The 15374-nt window shown below is 37.5% G+C and overlaps 2 protein-coding genes across 3 annotated transcripts in view; both read right to left on the minus strand.

The window, feature by feature from the left end:
* Positions 1–411, minus strand: part of LOC102578773 (uncharacterized) — an 8321-nt gene extending 7910 nt beyond the window's left edge. Inside the window, exons 1-2 of one of the 2 annotated variants that reach the window (XM_006348089.2) lie at positions 204–411; positions 20–108 (exon numbers count right to left, since the gene is read on the minus strand). In XM_006348089.2, the coding sequence (XP_006348151.1) occupies positions 20–69 (50 nt within the window). In that variant the 5' untranslated portion in view covers positions 70–108; positions 204–411. The other variant, XM_006348088.2, reaches the window with a different exon arrangement.
* A 978-nt stretch (positions 412–1389) lies between these two features.
* LOC102579311 (leucine--tRNA ligase, chloroplastic/mitochondrial) lies at positions 1390–15126 on the minus strand. The gene is made up of 20 exons (XM_006348090.2): positions 14657–15126; positions 8630–8774; positions 8501–8557; positions 7641–7760; positions 7443–7547; positions 7078–7301; positions 6925–6991; positions 6685–6839; positions 6236–6500; positions 5883–6077; positions 5653–5732; positions 4858–4920; positions 4645–4726; positions 4137–4214; positions 3965–4066; positions 3665–3837; positions 3348–3525; positions 3146–3223; positions 2361–2492; positions 1390–1955 (listed from the first exon to the last, which is right to left on the minus strand). The coding sequence occupies exons 1-20, from the start codon at positions 15037–15039 to the stop codon at positions 1710–1712; spliced, it is 2928 nt and encodes a 975-aa protein (XP_006348152.1). The 5' UTR covers positions 15040–15126; the 3' UTR covers positions 1390–1709.
* Between the last annotated feature and the right edge of the window lie 248 nt (positions 15127–15374).

Raw genomic sequence — 15374 nt, forward strand, 5'->3', positions numbered from 1 at the left:
CAGCCCTTTTCTCCCAGACATTCCGGCGGTCGCCGCCATAGCCATCGCCGCCGCCGACTTCTTCTTCATAGGTTTGAATTCTCTTTGCTCCTTTTCTTCCTCCTTCTCCTGAAATTTAAAAGAAAAAAGAGATTTGCACTTTATCTTTCTCTCTGTGTATAAATATAAGTAAATGCACATATATATGTGTGTGTCTTTACTACATTGAACAGGTGGCGGTTGAAGGGAGCGAATGAGAGAGAGAAGCATTTCAGAGACGACACCAAATGCTTTTTTTTTGGTTTCACACTGCCTGCTGGTGCTTTGCCTTTTGTTCTGTTCCTTGATGCACAACTGTCTCAAAGACAAGGAAGGAGAAGACGCTAACGACGTCGTTTGGCGCACCAAGTATACGCCTTCCTTTACATATTTCATATCCTCCCTCAAACAACAATATAGTATAGTATAATCTCAGAAAATGATATTTGAGACGAATAAAGAAAAATAGATCTTATCTCTTACCTTGGAAGTAAAAAGACTATTTTCAATAAATCCTCATACTAACTGAACTCAAAGGATACAAAACTAAAGGAATAATGCTATAACTATTAGTATAAAAAGATAAGCGAGACAACACTCAATTACCTACTAACATTCAACTATAATTACCTTCCTTCACAACCTTCTATTTACGATTATGTCCTCGATAAGCTGAAACTAACACCATATCATGACTAATATACCTAATTAATTACATCACCTCAATACTTCTTTAACGTACCTCTACCCCTCCAAAAACAATTCATAGTCACCCTCTCACCTTTTTTTTTCTCACCACGTACTTAATGTCCTTTTTTATAGTGGGTAACTATGTGTCATAAAATTACAAATTGGATGTTTTATATCATACGAAGGTGCATAGTAATGACATAAAAGATAAAAATGTATTTTATTTAGGATTTGTCAACACTACTATAATTGAAATCTGTCTAATTCCATGAACATAATTGTATAGAACATGATAGAATGATCTTCCTTATTGTCACGCAATGCACATGCAAAAATACGTGTACTAGTTTTTATAATAGTAAGACTAGGTACCTTCCCCTTGATGGAATTGAGAAATTCCGTAATCTGTCAATAATTGTTTGGGGAACAAATCTTCACGACAATTAAAATGAATATTGGCACCGACTATTGAAGTAAATGAGACGCTAATTGTTTATTTAAATTAAGACACGAGAACATGGAGGCCTCTTTCGTGTAGCTAAAGTTTGTTTGGAACATATTTTACCTAACTTCCTCTTTCTATCACACAAAATCCAAAAAGTTAAATCATCCACCTATCATTCTTCTGACAAATATATCATACTATTCTATTCATATTATTTGTCTTGTGACAAAAATTCCTTGTAAAATGAAACAATGTTCATTGATGTTTCTGTGAAGAAACATTTCATAAATAAATACAACAGCATATTTTGTACAATGGTACAACAATGAATATAATTTATGCAGACTTACTCCTCTCTCTCACTTTCTATTTCTTCAACTATACTACACAGCCTATTCCACTTACACTGCTGGAGAGCTTTTTGTCCTCTTAACAATATTGTACAGCAAATGAATTATGGTACAGGTGCCATCGCTGCTTTGCCACCAATGGTGTTATTAATCCGTCAACCTTTATGAAACAACACAATGTATAGGAATTTTAGGCATTGTGTCAGCTACTCTTGAGCCACCTTGGCTTTTTTCGGCATATCTATGACAATGTTCAGAATTTTTCCTTGGACGTAAATTCTCTTCCTAATAGATTTCTCATCCAAAAACTTGGACAGTTTTGTATCAAATGAAGCTAATCTAAAGGCCTCCTCTTCTGTGCATGTTTCTTCGACCTGTATGGTACCTCTAGTCTTTCCATTAATTTGGACTGGAAGGACTACAGTACTCTCTTTTAAATATGCAGCATCAGCCTGTCGTGATAACCAAAAATCAGTAAATGTTTCACCTAATTCAATGTTTTATTGATTTTTTAAGATGTTCATGAGCTTCTAGTAATCCCAGAAATTTAATTTGTCTCACGAGGCAACTATAAACAACAGTATGTTTTCACATTTTTCAAAATTGTCTGGGTTTTAGCCTGTTTATATTGCATATTTGCTGAAAATGGACTCCTGCAGTTTTACAACAAAACTGAACAACTAAATATGTAGGTAAGTGATAACGAGAAGCTATGCAGTAGGGTGTTGGTGACCTAGCTCCCTTTTTTAGCAACAGTAAAGAGATTAGGGAAAAACAGGTATTCATAAGTCTTTCAGAAGGGCGGGATCGGGAAGAGGGATAGAGAGAGTAACAATTAAGATAAAAAAAATACTCACCTTAGGGAAGGGCTCATATGACAAGGAATTTGAGTGTCCCAGACGAGACCACAGCTCCTCTGCCATGTGAGGTGCATATGGTGAGAGCAGCAAAACAAATGCTTCAATAATTGATCTCGGAAGCTTGTCCCACTAAAGACATGAGATCCAACAGATTAGTTAAAATGCTATCAGAAACAGGTAACTTGCAATGAACTTAATATAGCTACATCACTCTTTGTTGCCCTTATGTCGTTATTTTTAAGCGGAAGAAATTTAAGTGGCTAATTTGATCTCATTTCAATGAAGTCTTCCGTGGAGATAGCCTCTTGCAGAAATGTAAGGTAAGACTGTAAAATAGACCCAGTGGGTCCCCGCCCTTCCCCGACTCCGTGAGTAGCTGGACCCAGTGCAGGGAATGTCCTTTTCCCAGGTGATGTCTACAAGCATTCAGTTGGATACTTTAATATAACAAGGAAGGAGAAGAGCTAGAGAAGTCCTCTTGGGAGTAGTTCACCAATTTTGTATTTCATTTGCCTTGAGGAAGAGACTGAAATCTCTTCCCTCATGCAATTAATTCTGACAAGCACATCAAATTTTTGGACTAAGCTGTTCTTCCAACTTGCCCAAGTTGGATACCTTTGAAAATTTGACAAGATTGAAGTGATGACTTTTTCTTAATTCCTAAAAAATTGCTCTAAAAGGCTGACAAAAGTTTAGACAAAAAAAATAAATCAAAGTGTGGGTACTCTTTTTTCCAGTTTTACTATTTTTTTTAGCACCAAGGGGAAATGAGAACAAGAAACCTTATATGCTGCATTAATGAACTCCATCATTGCAGAAATTCCCGTGTTGAACCGAGTTCCTTCAATTTCTTCAGTTACCTGTTATAATAAACCACCTCGCAAATCAACAACTGCTGTATAATAATAGGAAGTCATTAACATCCCAACCAAATTCCATTCCAAAGGATACATGCCAGTCATACCCAATGAAGAGTAGTACTACCTTATCAATGCATCTGTGTAAAGAACGAAGTTGTTCAATTGAAGGTTTCTCATCAACTGTGACAGTTCCATCCGGATATGAACCAGTGGGCGAGGCTGAACCAACAACCAATCTCCAAGATCTTGCTAGGAAACGGTGAACACCATCAATACCACTTGTATTCCATGTTTTTGAGTCTCTATCAGACATAATAAAAATTTTGCATTACACACTAGAAGATATGCTGTGCTAATACAACTTTGAAATGATCTACATATATCACAATAAACAAAATTTGAGAAACAAAAGAAAAGATAAGGACAGGCAGAAGAAGCTACCTTAATGGACCCATAAACATTTCATATAAGCGTAGAGAATCTGCACCATACTCCAAAACAACATCATCAGGGTTGATGACATTTCCCCTACTTTTACTCATCTTGTGAGCTCGGGCAATCAAGCGAATGTTGGGGTTGTCTTTCAAAACAAACAAGTCACCAGATTTCATGACCTACTCATCATCAAAATACAGTTTCAAACCGATGGCTTACATTCTGACAACTAAAGTTAAAATAAAAAGATGCTAAAAGATTTTCATAGGAAACACAGTAATTGAATATGATCAGTGTACAATGAACCTTTTCCTCAGGTATTCTTTCTTGTTTGTACTCAGCCAGCTCATCAACAGAATCTGCTGATATCAAGTTTCCTTCGTCATCTTTGCATGCTGTATATTGAACCTGACAGCTTGATCGTTAAAGAATGACAACAAAATAATGGACTTTCAAGACCCCAAATAAATCAACTTACTTCACCAAGGATTATGCCCTGATTTATGACACACTTAAATGGTTCCTTTGTTGACACAGCATCTATGTCATAGAGAACCTGCAACAATGAACCTAGTCATGATTTTTAACAGAAATGTTAGAGAAGAAATATAACTTGCTCTCGTAAATTTAACTGCTCTTCCAAAGGACAAATAAAAAAAGAGAGGGCATTCCTCTTGCTTGTTAAGCCCTTTTTTTGGTTTAGTTGTCCTCCTACCTCATCTATTCTTCCACTTATAAGCTCTGATTAGAAGAAGATTTATGTCACTTGGCTTTCTAACAATGTACTGAAGTCAAATTTAGGTTAGCGAAGGGATTCACCAACCATAAAACGGGGTGGATAAGGGAAGAAGAAGAAAGCCTTGGTTCATTTGTATCAACTGCAATATTGACAACATCTGCAGTAGCTAAAGAAGCGCAGCCAAAGCATGAAACTGAGAGTATTCTTTTTATTTGTAATAAGTGCATTGGGACTTGGGAGTGCTAACCTTGTGCCAGAACCTGGCATAAAGTAAATGAAGAACAGCATGCTCAGCACCACCAACATACACGTCAACAGGGCCCCAGTACCTATAAGAAAAAAGAAGCAAATGGATGGCTAATACTTTGAAACACCAAGACTTTCCAAACTAGTATGTATAACAAAATGAAAGCCAGAAAAATATGGAAGTGCTGATTATACAAAGAGAAAGCAAACTCACTGTTCTTGTGCCTTGTCAACCAATGCACTGGAGTTCTTTGGGTCCATAAATCTTAGATAGTACCTGTATATCAGTGGAGGATGAGTCACATGGTTCAATCAAAAGCAGCAAGATACAGATCAGACATATGACACATCCATAGGAACCTTAAAAGCAAAGATGGTTTCTTCTTTACATTACAGGACGAAGAGTGAAAGTTGCATTGGTTTTTTGAACCACATGTTATCAGTTTAAGTACATAACATTGAAGTATTCACAGATTCTTTGCTTTCCTCACATTTATTTTCAATCCCATAGTAAGCAGCCAAATTTTGAGAGTCAACATCAGACGCTCTACTTATCTAAATGCAGTAGGTAAGTGTTGGCCTTTTACTTCCATTACTACCAGTGACAAAATATGCGCCCAGTGCCACCCACTATGGATAACGAACAAGTAAATTCAGAGTAAAGTACTTATCTTCTTCCTTTTCTTTTTTTTAATTGGTAAATCAGAGTAAAAATCCTTCCTATCTGCTTTGCCTTATAATATTCGATGCTCTTGTCCATATTATCATACATCCCACAAACACAAATATATAAAAAATATATATTCCCATTAGTTTTCTCTTCTTTTTTTTTTTTGAAATTGGTACTATTTCCATTAGATTTCTCCCTTTTGACAAATGACAACCATATACAATATTTAAAAACAAAACTAATACTAGTTAAATACAAAGTCTTTTTAGGTGTAGATCTTGTGAAAGAAATTAAACTTCCATACACACCCAATATTGAAGCAAATACATAGCTGATTACCAGCAAGAACCAGCCCACTGGGGCATGGTGTTTGTTTCTCGCCTAGCAGGTTTTCCAGATAAAGGATCTTTGGTTATAACCTGACAAATTGTTCAGTCAAAATAGTGAATGTCATTACATGAAGTGTGGTAAGCTAATAGGGAAGAACAAAACGGAAAAAAGAGAAGTACCAAATGACAAGGAACCAATGTTTGTCAAATTGAAATCATCACATATTAGGCAAAACCTACCCAAGAATCTGCTTTGGCAAGAGGTGGCTCCCCTGTCCCTGTGGGAGTGAAATCATCCAACTCAGGAAGGGTAAGGGGCAATTCGGTTTCTGGAACTGGAATACCTTCTCCGGTGTCATCCAAAAAGATAACTGGAATAGGCTCCCCCCAATAGCGTTGCCGGGCAAAAAGCCAGTCCCTTAACTTGTAATTTACCTGAAGCAAGATAAATCTGGCAATAAGCAAGATCTTCTGAGCGGTAGAAATGAGAATTGCTTCTTTCATACTTGACTTCATAATTCTGTTTAAGATCAACTTTCCAAAAACTGATATACAAACTTATGAGGTATCCCTCATAAATCAGAGGAAGTTACCTTTTTCTTCCCGTTTCCACTTTTCTCAAGCCATTGGACGACTCTTGAAGCAGCTTCTTTGCTAGTCAAAGCATTAATGTCAAGCCCTGACTCTGAACATGATGAATTTATCATCGATCCTTCACCTGAATATGGTTTCACAAAATTGCCACAATCGCTATCATCTGGTCTTACAACCCAAGAAATTGGGATAGTGTACTTCATAGCGAATTCAAAGTCGCGCGTGTCATGGGCAGGCACAGCCATTATTGCTCCTGTCCCGTAGCTGCATCATAATTGTTACACTACTATAAAACCCCAGAAACTTTGTCAACATGAAGTTCTTAAGACAAATAAATACTTTAGTATTAGGTTCTCATTCATTACGAGAGCATTAATGCAGTCATAAACTCATAGGACATATGTTGTTCGATGAATGTAGGACAAGAGAAGATAAGAAAGTAGACAACCTTCCCAAGACATAATCAGCAACCCAAATAGGAACAGCTTGGCCATTGGCTGGATTTTTTGCATAACAACCAGTAAAGACACCTGTTTTTTCCTTTTGAAGCTCAGTCCTCTCAAGGTCACTCTTTCTAAAAGCATGTTCCCTGTACTCCTCTACCTGTCTCACATCCGTCATCTCTTAATAGAACAAGAATGAACAGCATTTTGAGATTAAGAAAAGATCAAGGGGAAGAAGAGCATACATGTTTACTTTGTGCTTCTGATACAAGTGATGACAGAAAGGGATGCTCAGGTGCAAGGACTAAATATCTGCACAGCAAAAAGGACTAGCGACATGTGAAATGTAGTCTAAAAATGGGGCATTAATGATTAGATGTCAAAAGAAGAAAGCATACGTTGCACCAAAAATAGTGTCTGGCCTTGTTGTATAAACTGTTATTCTTTTCTCTTCTTCCTGGCCGTTACCATTTATGACAACAAAATCCAATTCTGCTCCTTCTGACCTCCCAATCCAATTCCTCTGCATTTCCTTTATACTTTCAGGCCAGTCTAGGTCATCTAAATCCTCAAGAAGACGGTCAGCATAAGCAGTTATCCTCAACATCCACTGCCGCATAGGCTGCTTGGCAATAAACAATGTACTGTAAAATCATGAAACCATCCAGGCGATGAAAATAAGGACTAGACATTGAGTAAACAGAAGTACGGTTCTTTTGAAATTTTCCTACCTCAAAATGTAACAGGGTATATGAAAGCTTACCTTTCTGATGACTGGATGCCCCCCTCTTTCACTTACACCATCAATTACTTCTTCATTTGCCAAGACAGTACCAAGTGCTGGACACCAATTGACAGGCACTTCAGCCTAATATTGGATTCAAAGAACATTGATAAGTCGAAGAGGGTCACTTCAACCTACCATTGCCATAATAAAAATGAAATTCAGAAAACTTCAAACCTGATAAGCTAGTCCTCTCTTCAGAAGTTGAAGAAATATCCACTGAGTCCATTTGTAGTAATCAGGTTCGGTCGTAGAAATTTCACGATCCCAATCATAAGAGAAGCCTAATGATTTAAGCTAGAAATCAATATAGATATTAGCAAAGTGACATTTTTGAAGCACCATTCTATACTAGGAAAGATAGCAAGAGATCAAAATCTTATTAAGTAACTAAAATATGAAACATTCTTGTTACATAGATTAGCACATAAACTCCAACAATGACAATTTAAATGCCCTAAGTTTTGCAGGGAAACCGTCCTTTTCTTACAGGTATTTAGAGCATATGGACATATAAAGATCAGCTGAAATTGAACCAGTGAGGAATTGGAGGTCAAGTAACAGAACTAACAGATGGTGGGGCATGACAGCAGGCTCATGGATGGAGAGTTGCAAGATAATATAGTAGCTATCATTTTAAAAGACAGGGCCAAGTGACCAAGACCTGAATTCACGAATGATGGTTCACCTATATAGTTACTTTGATAGAGGACTTTTTACTGTTTCTGACCTTCTTAAAAACCATGTACGGCTACACTATCATGAAAAGGCTAAATTCTCCTTCGGTGCTCTGCCAAATGAAAAACAGATAATCTGTGGATTTGCCAAGTCTCACTTAAACTGAAACATCACACATACATACACGAAAGTAGCTCAAAGTCTATGGTCACCTAAATGAACACTTGATTCTTGAACTAGGAATGCAAATAGCAAACTTAGGGTTTTGATTTCATGGCTAGAAATTCAGAATTTTTGGAAAGGATTAAAAGCCTCAAAGTAAACACGGAAGATAGTCATCAAAACAAAATAAAGGTTACCTGCGAGCGAAAACGACTAATATTCCTCAAAGTTGTGATTTTTGGATGTGTGCCTGTCTGTCAAAGGGAAGGGAAAAACTTAGATACCAGCGAATATTAAATTGAAAACAGTAACTCATGCAAACTTACGTCAATAGCATATTGCTCAGCAGGTAAACCAAATGCATCCCATCCCATTGGATGCAATACGTTGAAACCTTGCATGCGTTTAAATCTAGCAAGGATATCTGTCGCAGTATATCCAAGCGGATGTCCAACATGCAAACCAGCTCCACTGCAAGGGTGAATAAAGCACCAAAGCAAAATTTAGCAGGTTGCGATTAATCGATTACAGATCCTCATGCAAAGGGAACATTTTGTCCAAGCTCAATGGGCAATTATTTCAAGTCCCGAACCTCACTGACTGAAAATTGTAATTCCTAAGAACAGAAGGTCAATTGCCATAGCTCACAATGGATTGGCAACTATCCACCAGAATATTCTTTTAAGCAAGTGACTGCAAATTTTGCACATGGGCAGAAACACATCTAGGATAACCTTTCCTTAAAGGGCACTTGATCCAGCAATCCATCTGCTGCCAAAGCTCTTTTTCTCCCATGTCTTTCATAGAAATTCCAAGTTGAGATGGTCATAGGCCTCTATGTCTAGCTCGTATAATATTCATGGCCTCCTGATTTTCTTCCTTGTATCCACACATTCATTTGCTATGAAAATGGCATCCATGATCTGTCCATATTATATAGCCCATGCTCTAGATGTTCAGTCTTGAGCATGTGAGGAGGGAGGGTTAAAAGTTTCACATTGGTTGTGGGATGGGTAATTAGTCTTCTTGTATGATTTTGGGCAATCCTCACCTAATTTATGGGTTGAGTTAGGCCCAAGATCCATTTCTTCACAATAATATTTCAAACTATTTGGCCCCCAAGGCCTAGCTCAAGTGGCAAAAGGTGGAGGATTTGTGGCTTAGGTCGCAGGTTCAAGCCCCACACCATGCAAAGCGAAGCTCGGTATTTAAGTGGAGAAGGGTAGAGGGGCGGGTCCATTATCCACCGAGTTTAGAAGGCTGTGATTGGTCCAAAGGGCATGTCACAGACAGATTTCTCGGTTATCAAAAAAAAAATAAAAAAATTCAAACTATTTGGAAAAACCAAAAAACGCAGTCCAAGAAATAATTGTTTCACAATCCAATGGCAGTACTTATATTTTTCGGAACAGAAGTACATTTTTGTCAATATGTGCAATTACTGATATTCGTACATGCTTCTACATATTTAAAATTTATTTTCAAGAAATTATTTGGTCTTGTTTAGTTCTTAAAATTGATCAAATTGGATGTAAGTCAGGACTCTTGCGTTGTTCGAAGGAGTGGGTTTAGCTCTAGTGGAAAAAGGTGGAGGATTTGTGGCTTAGGTCGCAGGTTCAAGCCCCACACCATGCAAAGCGAAGCTCGGTATTTAAGTGGAGAAGGGTAGAGGGGCGGGTCCATTATCCACCGAGTTTAGAAGGCTGTGATTGGTCCAAAGGGCATGTCACAGACAGATTTCTCGGTTATCAAAAAAAAAATAAAAAAATTCAAACTATTTGGAAAAACCAAAAAACGCAGTCCAAGAAATAATTGTTTCACAATCCAATGGCAGTACTTATATTTTTCGGAACAGAAGTACATTTTTGTCAATATGTGCAATTACTGATATTCGTACATGCTTCTACATATTTAAAATTTATTTTCAAGAAATTATTTGGTCTTGTTTAGTTCTTAAAATTGATCAAATTGGATGTAAGTCAGGACTCTTGCGTTGTTCGAAGGAGTGTCTTCAAGTTGTTTATGCTTGTTAGTACACATAAATTTTGGGGTGCTGTTGTTTACTTTGCAGAATTATTAGACATAATTTGTGCTTCTACAACAAGATGGTGGTTAAACTAGGTTCTTGAATTTTTTTCCTGTGGGCCTCATGCTATACACAAGTGATTTGATACTTGATATAGAAGCCCATGCATAGAATTGGAAGTGGCAAATGAGATAAGATATACATCCTCGTTATACTATTTGGAGCTTTAAGCTAGTAAAGTAATTTCTTTTCTGACGTTGATCCTTCGACTGGGTTGGTTTGATACTATAGCAATATATACTTCTTTTGTATTCACACAAAAAACTCATCAGAAACTGATGAGGTAGGATTTACAAACCCCTAGGGGGTAACATAAAAAAAAAACTACTTTTGATTTTTACAATTGGCCAATGAATTTCCACTAACTATATGCCCCACTCCCACCCAACTGTATACTGTTTACACCAAAGTATAGAAGACTAAAACATCTCATCTTGATCTTCTAGATGTTGCTAGCTTTCCCTTCATAGCATCTCTTATTTCTCTCCTTCCATAATGTCCAACAGGTGCAGGCTGGGATACTCTTCCACCAATCTTCCTTTGATCCTTGCTTCCCTATTTCTTGCCAATGAACCAGTGCCTCAAAAGTGATCCTGGACCTTGTCCAGTTCACCCTAAGTATACATAAGAACATGTTCCACATATTTGTAGTTGTTTTGCAGTGCAGAAATAGGTGACCATTTACCTCAGCCTGTTGTCCACACATGTAACACCTTGAGCATATCTATATAACTCTTCTCTGTAAGATTTCATAGGTCAAACAGGCTCTTCTAATCACCAACCACACAAAGCATGATACTTTGTGTGGTATCTTAACCTTACATATTAGTTTCCAAAGAGTGGTTTGTGTTTCTTTTTTTTTGAGATAAGTGGTTTGTATTTCTTCCCAATAACAAGACTATACTGTGAAAAAAACCTTTGTCCACCATAGAGGCTTCCACTTTGCCTCGTACATCTTCTTTCCTAATTTTGTCTCTTCTAGTATGCTCCACACATCCATCTAAGCATTCTCATTTCTGCTACCTTCATCTTCTGAACTTGCAAGTTCTTGACTAACCAACACTCCACCCCATACCAGTGTTTTGGACGGCGAGAGGTGACAAGGGCCTGCCTCGCCACGCGGCGAGGCGCTCGCCTTTTGAATGAGCCCAATAATACAAATTAAAATATTAATTGCATATATAAATATCCAAAATACTCAATAGCAATAACATATATTAGCAAATATTTCAATTCAAAAACTAATAGTAGATACTAAAAGTCTAGAACTTTAACAATAATTCAAAAGACAATACTAGAACTCTAAAAGTCTATTCTTCTTCAAAACTATCCAACTCTTGAAGATCAACATCCTCTACATCATTATATTGCTCCTCATCTTCTTCCTCCTCGTATCCTTGTATCTCAAAATCTTTTTTTTTGAGAAGGCAGTTCAGATTTCAGAATTTCAGATTCACTTCACAAGAAATTGAAGAGAAGAAAAGAAGAAAATAAGAGAAGAAGAGGACTGAAGAGAAGAAACGAAGAAAAGAAGAGAAGAAGAGAAGAAGAAGAAGAGAACTGAAAAGAAGAAGAAAGAAAAGAGGCCATACCTTTCAATTCGCGCGACTGAAGGAGAAGAAAAGATCGCGAGGTTGAGGAGAAGAAACGCGACTGACCCCAAGTATGGAAATAGGAAAAAAAACCTAATTTTGACTAATATTATTAAGTCAGATCTTTTTTAAAAATTTAAAACAAAAAGGCGCCGCTATTCAGATCTCCATTACGTCGCCTAATTGATCTCGCCTCGCCTCGCCTCACCTCGCCTCACTGTGAAATGGCATGACAGGCTCGCCTCTCCACACCATAGCGCCTTTGGCAAATGGCGCTCGCCATTCAGAACACTGCCCCATACAACAGGGTAGTACATTCTTATCACGTAAGACACAGATGTGAGCCTCCATTTCAGTTATCTCGTTCAAATATAATGTGTGACATCCTTCATCCTTGTCAATCTTCATCTCCTTGAATTATAGACCCAAGATACTTAAAGTTTCCTCTCTTGGGGATGACTTGTGTATCAATCCTCACTTCTCCATCTGCCTCATGTGATGTGACATTGAACTTACACTCTATGTACTCTATTTTAGTCCCGCACATCCTGAAGCCTTTAGACTCTAGGGTCTATCTCCATATCTCCAGTTATTGTTATCTCTGTCGCGTGTCTTGTCGACCAATATTATGTCATTTGCAAATAGCATACATCATGGTGCTTCCTCTTGAATATGTCGTGTCAATTCACCTATGACCAAGACAGTAAAAAAAGGCTGAGAGTTGATCCTTAGTGGACTGAAAAGTGTTCTTGGTCTTTTCGCACTATCCTCGACAATCTTGATTCTATTGTACATGTCCTTAATCACTCCTAATATGTGTCGTAGTTATAATTCTAGAATTCAATCATCTCTATTAAACCTCCTTCAGAACTATGTCTTATGCCTTTTCTAGGTCGATGAACACCATATATAAGTCAATTTCTTCTCCTTTTACTGCTCCAACAATCTCCTTAAAACGTAAATGGTATAGCCTCAGCATGAATCAAAATTGGTTCTAATAAAAAACACATTCCTCCTAATTCTAATCTCGACCACCCGCTCCCAAACTTTCAGAGTGTGGCTTAGTAGTTTGATACTCATACAATTGTTGCAATTTTGAATATCACCCAAACTTTCATAGTGTGGCTTAGTAATTTGATACCTTTATAGTTGTTGCAGTTTTGAGTATCACATTTGTTCTTGTACAATGGGATCACTATACTCCACTTTCATTCTTTGGGCATCTTAAACAACAAAGGTAGTCACTCCAAACCCACCTTGTTTTCCCTCTTCCACAATGCCGCAAGAAATTCATCTAGCCCAATTGTTTTTCCTCATCTTATATTATGAATTGCCCTCTTAACCAGGGGGGCCCTACATGTAAAGGTGGGAGTGCACGTGCACCAGTTAACTTCGGAAAAAATCATGTGTATATATATATATCTATCTTGAAAAACTGATAGAAAAAGGAATATAATAAAAAGTGCACCCGTAATGAACATTGAACTTCCCTTGGTCTACTGGTAGAAGTGAGGAAATACCTCCTTCCAGACCCGGGTTCGATCCTGGTCAACAACTCTTTTTTTAAACTCTTTTTATTACAAAGTCAAGCGTCCATTAAGCGTTGAAAATTTTGCTTCGCTTATGCTTAAATATTATTGGTGCACCCAAACTCTTCAAATCATGGGTTCGCCTCTGCTCTTAACCTTCTCAAATATAATATACCTACAATTTCCAAAATCTTGACTACTCTTGGTGTTCTCTAAATCACTTATTTAAGAGTTTATTGAAGTACTCTGTCATTTTATTTAACGAGGGCCTCTTCCACATATACATTGTCATCCTCTTCCCCTACTTATCCTTGGTTGGTCATATAAAGTTCTTTTTTTCCTCTTCCTTTTAATCTCCATATCCATTAGCAAGAGTTTATGCTAAATTGTGAGGTTCTCACTCGGAATAACCTTACAATTTTCTTACATAAACCTCTATCACTCTTCCTAAGAAGTAGGTAACCGATTTGAGTTTTTGCTACCGTACTAAACCACCCTTATGGTACATGAAAAAAAAATTATGTCTAATAATCTTGTAAAGCTTAGAGCTTTACCATTTTCAAGTAACAAACTTCCCAAAAATATGGTGTACATACACAAGGCAAGAGTCGGGACCAATGTAAATCCAAGTTGAAACTAAACCATATTGCCAACTAATATCACCTATATAGATCTTCTCTTTCATAGTGTCATATCTTTCATTAGGTTTGCATGGATTCCAAGATATTGTAGGTCTTTCGAGACAACTCTCTTCCATGTAATTTAAGGTCCAAAAATCCTTTTTAACACCATAGTTTCACACCCATAGATTGGTACTTCTAGAGGTCGACGTAGGATAGCAACAAACCATCTCAAGTGATCTTCTCTGGCTTTATGGTGGATTTTAACGGTCCAACATTCACTCACATATAACACTATATTGAACTTACCTTTTCATTTGGTGGGCATCCTTCTATCACATAATACCTCACTAACACTTCTCCATTTCAAGGTATAGCAAACACATTATTACCAGTAGGTCGATTTCTTCTCATTAAAACTCCATAAACTATAGAGCTTCCTTCTCGTTAAAAGAAGATACTCCATAGTCCATCCTTGGCACAGAGCAATTTAAAGTTGAAAGAGTGGGAGGAAAAAAGTCCGTACCTTGGATATGGGAACATATCAAGAACATAGAATTTGGGCTTGGAAGTATCAATCTCATCAGGGGTTCGAAATGTCTTATTCTCTTCCCAATAATGTTGCCATTTTGGTTCAATTTCGTGAAACGGATAAGCCCTTTTGACCTTCTCATGTTGCTCATTTGTCTTTTGAGCATCAATTGCTTTTACTAGCAAAGTCACGGTATTTTTGCTAGAACTTTTTGTACAATTGGAGACTCCGAAGCGTTCATGGTTAAAAGATTGACGGCGGAGTATAGGGCGGTGATAGGCAGGGAGTATGAGCGCAGGGCGGAGGAGAGGAGGACGAGGGAGGAGATGAGGAGGCAAGTGATGAAGGTGCGTAGAAGTATGGAGTGGAAAGGGCATTGCTATGAGGAGGAGGGGAATGAAGGAGTTGCAGTGGTTTGACAAATTTCGAAGGTGGCAATTTGTTGAGAAGAAGAAGATTGGATAATGTAATCATGGGCTTGGGCTTGGGCTTGGGCTGGGCTTACTCTCTTCATAGAGTTTGGACCATAGGAATGTCTTCATTTACACTTCTGTCCCTGTTTTGTGTTTATTCTCAAGGTCAATAACTTTTCACGTAACATAAATTAATTTTATAAATTTCAAATAAAATAAAAAATATTTGAAATATATTATAAAACCTACATGATGTTGTCACCTTACTATTGGGAACGGTTTGGCCAAGAGAATTTTTT

This window comes from Solanum tuberosum, unplaced genomic scaffold (genome assembly GCF_000226075.1).
Source record: "Solanum tuberosum cultivar DM 1-3 516 R44 unplaced genomic scaffold, SolTub_3.0 scf00099, whole genome shotgun sequence".
Lineage (NCBI taxonomy): Eukaryota > Viridiplantae > Streptophyta > Magnoliopsida > Solanales > Solanaceae > Solanum > Solanum tuberosum.

Excerpts from the sequence above, each read along its gene's own strand:
- LOC102579311 (XM_006348090.2), bottom strand. The coding sequence starts at position 15,039 with ATGCCCTTTCCACTCCATACTTCTACGCACCTTCATCACTTGCCTCCT. Across the intron at positions 8,558-8,629 it reads CTGAGCAATATGCTATTGAC|ACAGGCACACATCCAAAAAT; the intron begins GTAAGTTTGCAT and ends TCCCTTTGACAG. Across the intron at positions 6,992-7,077 it reads GACACTATTTTTGGTGCAAC|ATATTTAGTCCTTGCACCTG; the intron begins GTATGCTTTCTT and ends TTTGCTGTGCAG.